Source organism: Neodiprion pinetum, chromosome 2 (genome assembly GCF_021155775.2).
Source record: "Neodiprion pinetum isolate iyNeoPine1 chromosome 2, iyNeoPine1.2, whole genome shotgun sequence".
Lineage (NCBI taxonomy): Eukaryota > Metazoa > Arthropoda > Insecta > Hymenoptera > Diprionidae > Neodiprion > Neodiprion pinetum.
In genome coordinates, this window is record NC_060233.1 from 41,564,176 (window position 1) to 41,580,648 (window position 16,473).

The 16,473-nt window shown below is 42.5% G+C and overlaps 1 protein-coding gene across 3 annotated transcripts in view; it reads right to left on the reverse strand.

Annotated features, from left to right (window-relative positions):
• The window catches only part of hth (homothorax), a 286,555-nt gene that overhangs the window by 238,256 nt on the left and 31,826 nt on the right, over nt 1–16,473 (reverse strand). For all 3 annotated transcript variants that reach the window (XM_046610599.2, XM_046610598.2, XM_046610600.2), the window contains one exon: nt 4,732–4,782. In XM_046610599.2, the coding sequence (XP_046466555.1) occupies nt 4,732–4,782 (51 nt within the window). The remainder of the gene's footprint in view (nt 1–4,731; nt 4,783–16,473) is intronic.

Sequence of the window (16,473 nt, forward strand, 5' to 3'; positions counted from 1 at the left end):
CATCGTCGCTAGATTCAAGATTCACGCGATATTTTCCTACCAAATGCGAATCATTGCCGTATAATATATTAGAATTATTTTATTTTCATGAGACGTCAGTTTTATTCTTTTCCAATAATGTTTGGTTGATGAAAAGTTTTTTTAGTTTTTTATCGATCAATCTCCACATTCTAAATCCAACGTTTCGACTGACTTTGATATTAAATTTTTGATATTAATTTGTACACCTCTCATAATATATAACTCAGAGGGTGAAATCTGTTTCAAGTACGTCCGTCAAGAAAACTAAAAAGAAAACACCTTTTTCAAACAAAGTGTTTTGTTTGGTATGAATTGTACGTATCGTAATGATCGAAAGAACAATTTTCAACGGGTTATCACGACGGTAAATAAAATAAATGATTATAAAAAAAAATAAAATAAAATAAAATGAGAAACAACAAAACTGTATTATTAATAGACCTTCCATTCCTGTGAATCGCAGGTGCACCTTGATTCCCGTGTCTTCCGTATACCGGGCGTGACAATAAAATCGATCCAGTTTTCCTCCGCTTATTACAGTTTGTCATAAATATATGTATATATATATATATATATATATATATATATATATATATATAGGACTAGAGCTGCGGTAGGGTTAGAAATCAGAGTAGAGTGATAAATATACGCGTCGTCGAAGTGCGCATATGCAGAGGTCTGTTTGTTGGTCGGTATATGGAGAACCGGTTATTCGGCGATGGTTGAGGGGGTCGGAAGTGCGGCGAGCACACCGTGATCCGTGGCGCGGGACGGGGTTTAACGACGCGTTTGATAGAGAAAACGAACTCTCGGCAAGGGTCGATTACTATCTTGACGTTACCCATTGTTTGGAAAGTAATCAAAGTTACTCTCACTATCGTCCGCTAATCGGCAACGGCGAAGACGATGACTCGAGACTTCCTTCATCCCCGTGCATGTCAGCCGTAACCCATATGTACATATAATGTATCTATGCATGTACAGCCATAATAGAAAGCAAACGCAACGCATAAAACTATACAATTCATCCAAAATAAAATAATTCGAAATCTGCAATTTGCCGTAACTACACTTGTGTGTTCTATTTTCAGTAAATCGACAACGTAAATAACCAGTTATATATAAGTATATATACACGTGAAAAAAAAAAAAAATTACTTTCGTACAAATTTTCTGGTTCAATTACACGGCGTGATGCGGATAATACGTTGCTTACGCGTTCTATGCGCGTGGTTGTATTTACTGCGCACAAGTGCCTGTACAAAATTCGAAATAAAATAATACCGGTGTATGAGTAATTCCGGGGCAGGAATATCCGATCGGCAGGGGTTTGGCTGGAGGGCAATCAGGCGTAGAGGTAGGTATATAATATAATCACCGTAAATGTGGAAAATTGCTATAAAATTGCATGATAAACCGGGCCGACCGGTGAGGCGAGGAGGTCGAGATGAGCATCGTGCAAGGGCCTCGACCGATGCATGCATGCATGCATATACCTGCGGTATAAAGGAACGCTCAGGGGACGCGATCCGATTTTTTCAAGCCCGCGGTCTTTATCTCTCTCTCTCTCTCTCTCTCTCTCTCTCTCTCTCTCTCTCTGCGCCTCGGCCAATGGCAGCGTCAGCTGCCATTCCGATGGAAATGCGATGGATGTTCGGTATTTTGTATGATAAAATATTACCGTAAGAAACTCGAACCTCTCCCATCCTCCCTTCTTCTATCCCGCCGATCGACCTGCGTAAGGAGGCGTTATAAATTTTGACGTATCGTCATATTATGCAACCGGTATCGGTACCCTGCAGGTTAGATGCACCTGTGGGCAGCTGCGAATAACCCCCGCCTTCCTTCGGGAGACAATTTCACGTATAAATCTGCAGGAGTAGCCAACGCATATACCGAGGGGTTTATACACGAAGGCCCGGTTTGCTCCTCGCATTAAATTTAAACGTACAACGCGATGTACGGAAACGAAGAGTAACAAGAATAATAAGAGTCTGCGAATAAAGGTCTTGCTGAGGAAGGCTTAAAAGACGAGAAAAAAAAAAAAGGAAAAAGATTTCGGTATCAATCCAAGAAAATTTCAGAGTGCATAATCAATGTAAGAATTTAGAATAAAAGGGATCGGTTTTTTTTTTTTTTTTTTTTCTTCAACATCGCAAACTTCACGAACGACGAATAAAATATTTAGGATAAAAATTTTGCTACGCGTATAAGAAAAAAAAACTGCATATTTTCTTATTACATTGATCATTATTTATTGTTTTTGCCACCGTGAGCAAGTTTTTATACAACCACCGTGCCGACGAGGGGTTGAGGCACGGCAGGATGGAGGATTTTGAGAGGAGCGTGGACCGTTCGCGGTAAGTGCGAATTAACATACAATGTACGGGCGGTGACGTCGATGGTCCTCTACGAATCAATTACGCGCGGTTTCAGCCGCAGCGGAACGAGAACGTCTCGCCGGCCATCTTTATGCCTCCTTTGTCCGAATCAAGAGCGAGCCCTTGTTCTCTCCTTCGCGTATGAGAAGAATCTTTCTTCTTGCGAGTCTAGAAACGGGAGAGTCAAGGATCGTTCTGCAATTTCAGACTACTTTTTTTTATCCCCGTGTTTTTTTCCTACCGACCGTTTTCCTCGCATTTTCACTACATGTTTTACCGCCGCGTGCCGGTATTGAAAAATTTCATTCCGTTACGCGAGCCGTTACTGCAGGTTTCAATTTTCATACTAAGAGCAGTGAAAATTCATTATTTCTTTCTTCTCTTTTCAGAGAAGACGATGAGTATTGTACACGTGATAAAGTAAATAGTTCAAACACACCTGTGACTTATTAAACAAATTATATTCTATAGATAGATTTTCACGAGATCGATGCATCGTGATAAAGAGAAGAAAAAAAAAAAAGAAAAAGAATAACAATAATATTATACTTGGCGAGTACTGAAATATTTCACATTGTTAGTTGAAATAAAAAATGAAAACACGTCCTACATCATCTATCTTCATGCTGCATATCGTACCTGCAGGGCTTTCTGTTTAGTTCTAGAAGATTATATATTTGCAATCATTTTTACCGACATCTGAAAAAATAAATACGCCTCTTTACTCCAACCTAAAATAATATCCAATTTTTTGTTTTGCTTTTATCCCCCTCGTTATATTCAAGTCGGAAAAATGAAAATCCAAATTCTTAAAAATTTTATTCAAGCCGTTGATAAACGGCAAAATTTCGTACACGGAATATTTACCAATAATTTCCAACGTTCGTTCTTCGACCCGTAGATTTTTCTTCGCCAATAAACAAGTGTGTACGTGATACATGTAATATAATTGGCGTTTGAGCAACAGTTTGCCATACTCTTAACTGCACCAACCGAGTGTTTGTATTCAGGCATATTACCTGTCCCGCAACGCGTGTAAAGAACGAAACGAATGATTTTCCACGCGCATAAACTTTCCAAACCAAACTATTTCGAACAAGATATAATTTTCATCCTCGTTGACGATTGGACAGCTAAATCGTAGCACCGATTACGTTACACCCGTATAATATACGACACGCGGAGACCGCGTGAAATTGCACCGCCGCCGATATGTATTTTGCAAAAAAGTTTCGCAAAAGGAGGTGAAAAAATGCATAAAACCAAGTTTTAGTACAAGAAAACGAGAAAGAAAGAGAGAGAAAAAAAAACACACGCACGCACACACATACCCGCAATTACGGAAAATTGCAGCAAGCTTCGGGAGCTAAATTTCAACAACTGTTTCTTCATCGGTATATAAAATATAATTGCTCGTACATAGTATATGTATACATATACATATTACAAACGCGAGAGCTGTCCGCGTGGCAATGCAACTATCGCAGGGGTTTACGGGATGGCAGCGAAACTGAAAAACAGCGACTGCTTCAGGATTGGCAATGTACCTGCACGTATATAGATTGAATGTATTAACGTAGCTACATCGTGAACGCAATTGAGTATGTAATATCACGTCAGCGAATATGTGTATGTATATGTATACGTATTATATAAATGGTATACATAGTATCTTGTTGAGATATACAGCGGCACGGCAGTAAAGGAGGCAGGATCAGGTATAAGAAGCTAATTCACGTTGATGCGGTTGTAAATTCAACCTCTCGTCATGCTACGTAGGCATAGTCACTTCAGATATTCACCGGCGATAATCGTAATTCTCTCTTTCTCTTTCTCTTTCTCTTTCTCCTCCCCTCTCTTCTCCGTTCCTCTTTCTCTCGTACACGAATCGAGGCCCGTCTGCACGTACAAGAACGACTCCATAAGCCCGATAGTCTCCAAGCTCTGCAAGAACGGTGCCTACCGTAAAAGGTCACCGACCTCCGTCCTCTTCTTCAAACTTTTAATTGCTCCCAAAAGGACAAGGGCGTGACAGAACGAGAGTGTAGAAAACGCGGCGAAACCTCGCTTCGTTCCGTGTGCAGTAGTTGTCTATATACCGTATTTCTGTTTAAATATTCAAACGTTGCCTGCAGCAGCTGGGGACGCTCTCAAAGATTCCGATCAAATGGCGAGATATGATTACGAGTCGTGGTTCGTATCGTCAACGACAAGGGAATGAAAGAAGAGGGAAACAAGAAAGAAAAATAAAGAAACTCAAAGACGGATCATATGGACAGAAAGAAACGATGAGAAGAACGTCGGAAAAAAACAACCGAGAGAAACTCACCTTTTCAAGCTCGAGGAGGTGAAACCGGAGGACTTGGATCGCCTGAACCATCTGCAAGACAGAAAAAAGAAATTTGATTAGCAAAAAAGTGATCGTAGGCGTTGAATAATAAACACGAGAAGGAAAAATCACGAAACTCGAGACATTGGCTTGAGAAAAACTTGTCGGCGAGGTACGATCGTCGGTATATTATACACACATCGTAGACGAGTTGCAATAATCTTGTTACTATAATTTTTCGTACAGTTTTCAGCTACGTCGCCCGGCGTATACGTTTAATTGTAATAATACATGTATTATACAGATTACGGTGGCATATGAGGGAATGTTCGTTTTCGAGCCTCGCTTCCCGCCGGGTGGATTAACGGGAATTAATTGCATTTGCATTCGCTAATTGCCTGTATCTGAATTCTCGCGCGAGGAATGCCAATCTCCGATGGCTGACGCTCTGCAGCCACCGCAGCGCGATGCAGAAACGGCTCTGCAGAGAACGCCGAACGCCTCGTCCCAAATCATGCCAATTACTGCCCAGCGGTAAGAAGAGATGCGCGTGCCGGATACATCGGTTATAAACTGAAAATTATTATGCGACGGGTGACTCGCTTGTCCGATACCGCGATACCGGAAGATCCGTGGATCTACGACAAATCTATAAGTAATAAATATCGATGGTCGAGATTGAAGAAAGAGACGAGGTTTTATTTTCTCGAGCTAGGCAAAGACGTTCGATTTTTTACACAATTTTGCAATTTTTTTTTTTTTATGTATATAATACCAGGTATGACTTTTATATCTCTGGACGCAAGAAGAATATACATTTTTTTTTTATCCGATAATTAATACTGTACGCAGCTTGATATCGTAGTACGTACTAATTTCTTAATTAAGACAAAATATCGCTACGACGAGAATAAATTGGTATACACGTACAGCAATATATAGCTATAAAATGTAACACGAATCAAGTATCAAGTATCAAGTTTCAAATTCAACGAACCATGTATAATTACATACCTATAAGTAAACCTGAATTATTCAAATCAATACTGTGTACACACGAGTAATTGTCGGCAATAATCTCCAATCGAAACTTTTCCCCAGCCATGCTAATTACGTTCTACAAGTTTTGCAATAGTGTGATATAAAAATAAAAATAATAAATATAACAAGACAAGGCACACATTCGTGGCAGAACGTAGTACTAGTGAAAATAGCTAGTAATAATAAATATATATATATATACACACACATACATGGATTTAGGTACTGCAGATTCGAGGCGTGTGTGATTTTTATACGCTTACGGTTGTAATCCAAATTACAATATACCGTATGAATAAAAAATAGTTGGTTGTATAAAAAGAAAGAAAAAGGGTTTTCGTTACACGCGCGCATGCACGCTGCACCTACAACCATTCGCACGGATACCGATGAACGCATGCACCCATGAAACACGGGGTGTAAAAGACTCGAGGCAACAAGTAGCACCGCGGAGCGTAATAATAATTAGTTGTTGGTATTGCGATAAAGGTAAATAATGCCCCTCCGGTCGGCGGGAGCGCGATTGCGATAGGCTGGAGGTACGGCGTTGAATCGGCAGGGGGAACCGGCACCTAAACCTAACTATAAACCGCCGTGCGGCATTCAGCTGCATAATTTTCCGATTTGCAGATCTGCGGCGAAAAGGTGTAGGTGCAGGGAAAGGTGGGGGGGGAGGCGAGGAGAGAAGAGAGCCTTGCTTCCTTCCATTTCGCTTCGCTTAATTTCACCCCCTCCCTATGGGAGTCATCGTTGTTACAGACCCGCGGACCCGCCATCTTTCAATTAGGCAAAACAGCAATCTTAATTGTTAATTAACGTTATATTTATGCAATTATGGCCCATTATGATTCCTGCTACCTGATAATGCGAGTCGCCCTCTCGCTGTTGCTCTTTCTCTATCTTCGTCTCTTTCACTCGTTCGCTCTTCCGCTGGTATCCGCTGCGGAGACGTTACAGTGTCGCCGAATCCCTGCAACAGCAACGAACAGTCGATCGCGTTATGCGAATTAGGGGAGTGAATCTCGGCATCGTTTTCTCCACCTCGGTTCGCCGCGCATAAGCTACTTCGTCGACGTACGGATCTCGCCTCTACGGTGTGCGGTTCTTTAGTTTTTTACACCGCGAGCCACGTCTCTCGGCGGCACAATGTGTCCTCTATGCGCGGTGCTCTCACAAGTCGTCTCGAAGGCGTCTCACACTTTTTCTCTCTCTCTCTCTCTCTCTCACACACTCCTCTCCTGCGCAGCATCCTTAACCCACACACATATAATTAAACATGTATATACCGCACGTGGAGAGTGAAGAGTGCGATGTAATCACGGCGTCGGGGTCACTCGTTCTCAAGCTCTCTCATATCGTTTCGTTTTAGCTTCATTTTGGTAGGCGCGCGCCGAGTAAGTCGTTATTATAGTACATTTACGTCGAGCAGCATCGTCGTACGTCATACGTCACACGTCATAGACAACCGCGCGCACATTCGTCACGTGGCATTAATTAACGAAGAGAGAAAAATCGAGGATAGGGGAGGAAGACGCGTATAATGATATACAAAGACACTGCGTGGCCGTACTTTTTTTTACATACACACTTACCGATACACAACACATCCGTGGATACGTACGTACATATGTATATACACGGATCGTATTGCATATGCGAATAGATTATTTTTCGGTCGATATGCGTCGGTGTCAAACATGCTGCAGGTGACATTCGCGTACGTATAATCGAACTTGTACAATAAACATAATTGCTACATCACATGTTGTTACGTATACAGACTTATACACTATATTAATCCTAGAACGGTAACGTCATTCTTTTCGTTCTTTTCTTTTTTTTTTTTCTAATACGAAAACGAGAAATTTAAATTCGCTCGGGGTGTTGTTTCACCCCCGTCCCGTTAAGGTTCTAGGGCAAAAGCTCAGAGGCCTGTTAAGGTCGTTTATTTATACATGTAGGTAGATAAAAATGATCGATATTTCGAAATACGGTGGTAAAACACGCTGAAACGAGGTTCTTTAAATTGAATCAATTGCGTTTACCTTCGTGTTTTCAACTTCTCGTTTTCTCACCGGCATGGCGGGGCAGCGAAATTATTGCACGTTAACGTTGCGCGAGTAAGTATCAATCGTTCGTGTGCGAAACGCGGGTACGAATACGTGGAGAAAAGGGGGGTTAGCGATGAAAAATAAGGTACGTCGTAGCTGCAGCAGTGTCTGGCGCGAAAATAAATTGTTATCGAGAGAGAGAGAGAGAGAGAGAGAGAGAGAGAGAGAGCGAGAGGTACCGCGGTGCAGAGGCTAGTTAGCATTCGGTCTCTCGCGTCGGTTAATTAACGTCTTCCTCTTGATTAAAGGGAGCGCCGTTCAGGTCGTACGGTGTAAGCACGTTTACGTATGTATTAACGTGTATGTAAAAAAAACGGGGGTGAAGCCGAAGCGGCGAGAGTTTCCTTCTGCTGCCTCGAATAAAAGGTGATCTTGACGAAACCCGCTAGCCGAGTAAGTACAACAATAATAATATATAAGTGGGTAAAGTTGCGTAGCGCGCAAGACGCACCGAGTCGTTAATGACCGTAATAAACTTACGCATAGATAGCCGATCTATTTAGCTTCCCAGTAGCATGGCAAGCATGCCGCGTTTCAACGTCCGGCACTGCACCGCACCAGCGGACATAGCGGCGAAAACGTTGCGAATTATATACGCGCGCGTTACATACACTTTTCTACCTAAATCGCCGCAGCCGTGAACGGATTGCGTTGAAAACGTTGCTGCGAATGTGCGTGCGCGGTTTCCCGCTTAAATCGCTGCGGCAGCTGTACGTGACTATATATAAACGATAAACTGCCGCGAGAAATTGAAAGAGAATGGAAAAATTGAAAAGAACTTTTAAAAATTAGAATACAAACCCCCCCCAACACACCGACGACGGAATTGAGGAAAGAGCAGGCAGGTTAACGAATGACCGTTAATTGTATTACTCTCGCTGTACGATAATGCCACACGAGGAGGACGATGAACGAATCGCGTGGTTAAATATAGATATATATTAATGCATACGGTATACACGCAGTATACGCTTTTCAATGGGATGGTCGTGATTTATGGCGCCTCTGATCATCTCGTCCCCGTGCAGCACGCCGCGGTAACGTGTAATGAATGTTTCACACGTCGATCCTTCTCCTTATCCTCCTTCTCCTCGTCTCTCCCCTTCGATTCACTCCCAGTCAATAATTTTCAACCCAATATTACATCGTCCGTAAAATTTCTAGGTTAGCAAATTTTTTAAAATTGCATTTGTCCTCGTCTCAAGATACCGACAGCAATGACACTGCGATAATACGATGTCTTTGTTATTGTATAATATGTCGATAAGAAAGAAAGAAAGAAAAAAAAAAAAAAGAAAATATTTCATCCACGTATAATATGAAGAATATGTCACGAATAGACGACACGCAAGAATATGAAAAGTGTACAACATAACGTTTAGTGTATAAACTGTGAGCTCCTCCCCTGTTTCCACAGGTACCGTATCGTTATTATCACTGTTAATAACGTCCGTTTACTTTCTTCTCGTTTCCTATTCTGTTTTGTTTACTTTTCTTCTGAATTCCTCGTTGTCGTTTTTTTTTCCTGTTTTCATTAAACTTTTTTTATTTTTTTGTTTATTTATTTATTTATTTGTTTTTTCTCATTCTCATTCTCTTTTTTTTTTTGCTTTCGTTCGCGACCGACTGACCGACAGGGCCCTCTCCTCCCTGCATCCCGCAGGAGCCGGATGGTCGGGTTCCGCGGCATTGCCGCACGCAAACGCGAACGCGAACGCAAACACAAACACGAAGAGAGACAAGGAGACACGCAGGGAGCGACGGAGACGGAGATGGAGTTTAAGAACGAGGCTGCGGCGGGGCCTCCTCGGCACATATTATAATACGGCAAGCGAAGGAGCACAAGGTAAAGAAGGAAGCTGGTGTTATGGCAGGCGGAGGGCTGAGTAAGCAAACGGTGGTTTATCTGCGGCTGCCCTGCCACCCCCGACGACACTCGGACGACAATGTTTAAATATTGTTAAACAGTGCGATACTTATGTACGGCAAACACTCAGCGCGCTCCGAACCGTGGAATAGGAAAGAGGGAAAGAGGGAATGAGGAAAGGGGGCGGAGGGAGGAGGAACCCAGACTGCGCTAAGCACACACGCGTCTCCCTCATAGGCCGGACATCTATTGTCGTCGCAGGCCTGCTGCTCGTTCTTGCAGCGGCAGCCACGCAGCGGAGAGCAAACCTGCGGTAGTGTAATTATTAGAGGATAAACTCGTGAAATTTGACGACAATATTGTTGACGGGACGTTCTTTAAGTGAAACCGAATGAAAATTGAGCAAGGCAAGAGGGGAGGAGAGGATGAAAAAAAAAATATATAACAGCAATGCAAACAATTCTTTCCGTCCGTTTCTAGTCTTTCTCACGTTTGGCATGCCTGATTCTTTAAGGTTTGTAGGATTTCGTGCTTGTTCTTTCTTTATCTTCTTCGTTTTACTCTAATAATTTAAGACCGCGGCAACGATGATGACGCACGTGTTAAAGCTGCCAGAGGGTTTGTAAAATTCCCAACGATAATATCCATCTTTGCTTTACGCACATACACATACATTCATCTCGCGCCGTTTGAGCCTGTTGCAAAATTATTTTCGAACGGACGATCGACTAAAAAAAAAAAAAAAAAGAATCTGTAACGTGATAGAATTGAATGAAATGAAAATAAATATTTGTAAAACAAAAAAGAATTATTTCAACGTCGTCAGTTTGCGTGTGTTAAATCAATGTCGAATAAATTTACATTATACATACATGTATGTATGTATGTGTGTGTATATGTATATGTCTCACAGCTCAATCTTGCATTCGGTATAACCGGAATAATTCTTCTCCCATCTTTTTCTTTTTCCCTATTCCTCCTTTCCTTTACTTTTTTCGAATTTTCTACCTTTTTTTTTTTATTATACAATTAACGTAAACGGACATAATTTTATCCGTCACTTTTTCGCTCTCCCTCTCACTTACTCTCTCGCTCTCTCTCTCTCTCTCTCTCTCTCTCTCTCTCTCTCTCTCTCTCTCAACGAGATACCTAAAAGAGGGAGAGAGAAAGAGAGAGAGAGAGAAGTGTGGGGCAATGCTCGCGTTATCTAAGTAAATAGTAGACGCATAAAAACATTCGTATAACCAGCAAAGACTGCTTTTCCTCCTTGCCATCGTTGCTGCGGTGTAGCTGTCCACCACACCGTGCACCAGCACAAGGGGTTCGCTCTCTTCAAACTCTCGTAAAAAAAATTTAATGCACCTACAGGTAAGCTAACATGACACGCGTGCACATACCTCACCGTTAGATAAATTATATTAACGCGTGTAAAAACGATATATCCTAGGTATCGTACAAAGGTCACGATTAGTCCGTCGAAAGTAAAAAAAAAAAAAAAATAGTATTTCAAACAATTGTCCGACTTTTCTCCGATTAAACAGCAATAATAATTTCAGTCCTAATTGTACAGAAAAGCATCGATAAAATACTTCCTGACCTGCGGCAACTGAATTTCGTAACTGTGCATTACCCCGACTCGCGCCGCTGCTGATTACGTGATGAAATAACACATGGACACGGAAACACATATCAGAGAAACATTTAAGGTTTTAACGTCGTATATAACAAAGGCGCGAGAGTGAAAAAGTGATACACGTTTAACTCTACACCAATAAAGTGTGATTTTTTACGATACATCATTTTGTCGCACGTGAGCGTAAATCTTACGTAGAAATACAAGCGAAGATTTGGCACTTAACGTTAGAACACGGTCGTATCGGGGTACGAAGAAGTGAGGCAGGCGGGTAGGTAGAAGGGTTGAGTCCTGTCGGTATACGTATACCTGAGCTGAACAAGGCTGACTCGAGTCGAAAGACAGTCGAGACTGACTTTGCTGCACACGATGCGGTGCAGCGAAGCTCCTCTCGAGTCGTAATAATACGATAGCGCAACGAGGCACGAGCCATCAAACCGCATGCGTCTTAATAGCCGGAGATTTATAGTCGCGGAGATCCCCGGGGTGAGAGAAGCAAGAAGAGAAGAAATAAAAAAAAATAAAAAAAAAAAAAACAAAAAAAGAAAACGATACGAAACGAAACCAAGAAAACGAAAAAGCAGCAAACCAGGAAAAATTATACTCTCATCCAGAAAAAGCCGTGGCGTTATTTTTTTCCTTCTTATTAATATTCTTCTTCTTCTTCTTCTTCTCGTTGTTTCGGGAATTCCGAATCGAGAGCAAGATCGGGAGAGAAAAAGAGAGAGAGAGAGGGACACGCGCAGCCGGTGTGGTCGCGTCGTTTTGGGGCCTTAACGCAGGCGGAGGGAGAAAGGTCCTCGCTGTTTTACTGCACCTGCATTTTTGCGAATATTTTCGGGGACATTAACGTTTTAACGAGCGGGATAACAAGCCCAAAAAGAGGTAGGCAAGGCTCTTTTTTTCTCTCGGGGACATAAACCCGACGCAAGGCGACGCGACGCCGGTCTCGCAAAGCGACGCTTGCTTAGCCGATGCCGATGCCGATGGTGCTTTCGTTCATGGTGCACGTCATTGTGTGTACGCGTATAGTGTAGATGCGGGGACAAGCACAACCTGACCTCGAGGCGAGGCAGTAAAGGCGTCGTAGTTTTAAAAATTACTTCCCATTATAGCGCCTTGGAGAGAAAAATTCTCGTTTATGAATACACCAGTTTCGGTTGGGGCTGCCTTCATTTTTGTCACTTTGTTGCGACCCTGCTCCAAGGGTTCGCCACCTAACCCCTTGGTGACAAAAAAAACAAAAAAAATAAATAACTCTTCTCTATTTGTTCCCCGAATCTTGACCTCTACTGACAATGTGACGAAAAATTTCATTTTTTGTTTATCATAGTTATGAGAAAAATTTACACCGAAGTAATGTTGCAATATTGTTACAATTGAAACTTGTATTCAATCTATTTCATGTCATTGAATTTTTCCACCAACTTTATAATACCACTAAAAATGATAAACAGCTGAAGAAAATATAGTACAAATTATTCCGTGTAAAAATAATAGCAACACATGATTACCAAATTCTCCGGTTACAGTTAAAAAATGAAATTTCATTTTTTAATAAACGACGATATTTTTTGATACCGACAGAAAATTGAAGAATATAATTGGAGACTGTGTTAAATTGCCTCTCTTGACCATATCGCGTTAAATTTCCGATACAAGTTGCATCGTGCGTGCGACAAATACCTACCGCACTAGATATCCGCGACACCCGTACATCAATTTTATCCCGAGTTAGGAACAAAGCGACTTACATTCAGATAAAAGGTGAATATAACAAGGAGTCTTATTGTCAGCGGTACGTCAAGAGTAAAACTGGCAAGCTCGGCGACGCGGCGACGACTCTCGGTCATCGGCGACTCCGGTGGTCCAGCGTCTCTGGAGGAGAAGCATACGTAGGTATACACGTTGGGTATAACCGTATAGCCGTATAGCCGTATAGCAGCAGCTCTTTATACCGTAACGATTTTGCATTCACATAAAATTACAGCGACGCGAGGTCCTCGCTGCTTTTTATCATTCGCGTGTCTCTCTTCCTGCGTATACGTGTAATGCATAATATTGTAATAAACGCGCGTAGGCGCGAGCTATACGTATGTAATAATAATAATAATAATAATAATAATAATAATAATAATAGCAACAACAAGAACAACAACAACAATAATAATACAGGACACGCGTGTTGTACGATTACGTGAGTGAAAAACGTAGGCAAGTTTTATATATATAAACGGTCCAGAAGGTCGCGAGAGCTTTTTCCTCCAATTACTGGAATTAAAGCTCGATGTTTTTCCATCAAAGAGAGGAAGTAAAGCTTAAGAGGTAAAAAAAAAAAAAAAAAAAAAGTCAAGTCGGCACTTTTTTGCATCGATTCGTTTCCCGGAATTTATTACTTAAATCCGTTTGTTATTTTCTTTTTATCTTAAAGCTTTCATTATTTTTTTTTCCAATTCTATTATTGACTGTCGGAAAAGAAGTAGAAAAAAGAAATGCCCACTCGCAGCAGTATCTCACGTGTCTAACGAACCTCGACCCCCTTGACAATTCCCCCGTCTTGTGCCTGGGACGCGTTTTACTTCGTCCGGAATTCTCGGTTTTACTTTATTACCCTCCGCAACACTTTGGCGACCCGTAGAGAACGCGCGGGGCCTGCCTTACCGTTTACGATTACGAATTGTGGCAAAAAATTGTGCATATCCGTCCGCCTACGTACCACCGCAAAGCGGAACGACCGCAGCATCGCCGCTAATAAATTTATGCATATCTCGGGCTACGCTAACCATCCTCCAAAGTTCGAAGGTTATTCAAACGGTGAATGAATCACCGCGACTCTCGAGATGTCGCTCACCTCCACCGCACGTTGTTATCACAGACATGCGCACATATATATATATATATTTATATATATACCTCAACAAACTTCCGGCTTAGACGTTTGTCGATCAAAAAAATTTTAAAACTTTCCGTAACTACGCTAATCATAATTTTATTATGCACACCTTGACACGAAAGAAGAATCTTCATCAATGACACGGCTGCAGGTATAATAACGTAAGGACGTTTACGTCAATCCGCAGGATGACTCGAGTTTTCGAATAAAAACAAGAGCAAACCTGAACCTGATTTCCCAGCAGCGATCTTAAGATTAAACGGAAGCGATCGCTCAAGAGCCTGTCGTTTTATCATCGTCAAGGTATGTATCGTATTGTTTCCTTTCCGTCAGTACGGCACATCTGCTTCGTTTTACGCGCACCTTGCAACACAACCAGCAGCAGCAGCAAAAAGGCACAAAGTCGACACGGTTTAACCTCAAACTCGCGTATAACACGTGACTACGAAGTGTGGAAATATCCAAAGACGAGGAAAAAAATTAACACTGCACCTGCAGCTACGTGCAACGTAGATACCTGCATCGTCGTGCGATAGCGATATATAAGTATAAACGCGATTCATAAATGAACCACTTATATACAATGTCTCGAGTTACGCACCGCGATGTAGGTGAATAATTATACAATACAACTAATTTGCAATTGAAATTAATACACACTCTCGGCGAGTCGAATGCCGGTGCGATTGTCGGAGTTATCGCTCGATCTGTACGATCTGTAACTACCGCACGCCGCCTTCTTTATTCATCCATTCTCTTTCACTTTTTCCGCGATTTTTGTAATACGTTTTATTACAGATAAGTATAGGTAAATGTAATCGCATGAATTTTTTCATCCGTCGGTACGGTTCAATTTTTTTGGTTTTTCTTTCATATTTCTTCGTTCCTCGTTACGTCCTTGACAAGTATAAATAGACTTTCTCGTTTGAATCGTGGATACAAGCGAAAGATCGTTCAGGTCTAACCCATCCTGCGGATCAAGCTGCCAGAAGCTACAAGGTACGACACGGCTAGATACATACATAGGTAGATGGGTAGATAAAGTATGTGCAGTACGTATGTATGAGAAAAGGCGTAATAAGCGTGATAACAACCCGCCGCGCTGCCTTCAATACGTAATTAAATACCAATCTGTGCCGTTGAAAAGCTACACCGTTCTCTCCGAACGACAAACAACAATTACACAACAGGCACACACGGTTCCAACCCGATATACATGTAACCGACGATAACCACGCTCCGTTCCACCCACGCACCGTATGACAACGTCGGTTCCGTAACAAAGCTTGCCCGCCAAGAGCTGCCCATCGACAGCGTCGACAACAAGAGCAAAGAGCAAGAGCAAGAGCAACACACGCTGCAGCAGCAGCAGCCGTCGGAGTAAAGGCTGAATCGAAGTTACCGGAGCGCGTCTAATTAATGGTCCGCTTCGCGGCGATCACTTTCAGTCAGAAATTAGATTCGGAAGACGTGAAGCCGGCGTTGGGGAGAGTATTGGGGCCGGGGGAGGGGGGATGGATCGGGGGTACCAACGTGATTTTAGGGGGGGGGGGATGAATGGGCCCCCTCCACCGCTCCGCGCTCCACCCTTCAGCCAAACTTTTGCCATTGTCGAAGCCAGCTTTAAGGGTGTCGTCGCGATGCGCGAAACTGGATACTGGAACTATGACCGACCGAGGGAAGCGTCGAGAGAGTGAAAGAGAGAGAGAAAAGTACGTTTATACCAAAGCTGCGAACGACTAAAGAGTGAAATCGTCATTTGAGAACAAGATCTCGGCCTCGTTTATGTATTTAAATGGAAAAACATACGCGACTTGTGCACACCGCCTCCCCCCCTGCCTCCCCCTCCAATCCCTTAAAATAAAAATAAAAATAAACCGCATCACGCACGAAACACTCCGGAGTTTCCTGCGAGCCGAAATTATACGTATCGTTTCTAAGGGTAGAGCTGCATATGCGTGCATCCCCGCTTCCGTGACGCGACGTGGTGAATGTTTAGTCGTTCCCTGCAGTCAAGGTCAAGGGGCGACGGGTACCCAACATTGTCTGCGATTTACGGTGACGAGGGGCTCCATCGGCTGGTTTAGGGGCCGGAGGAACCCGGGCGGACGACTATTATACTACTTGAGCGTGCGTTTATGTACGAATGTATGTATGCAACGCGTTCGTCCGCATGCACTCCTCGCATCGTGCACAC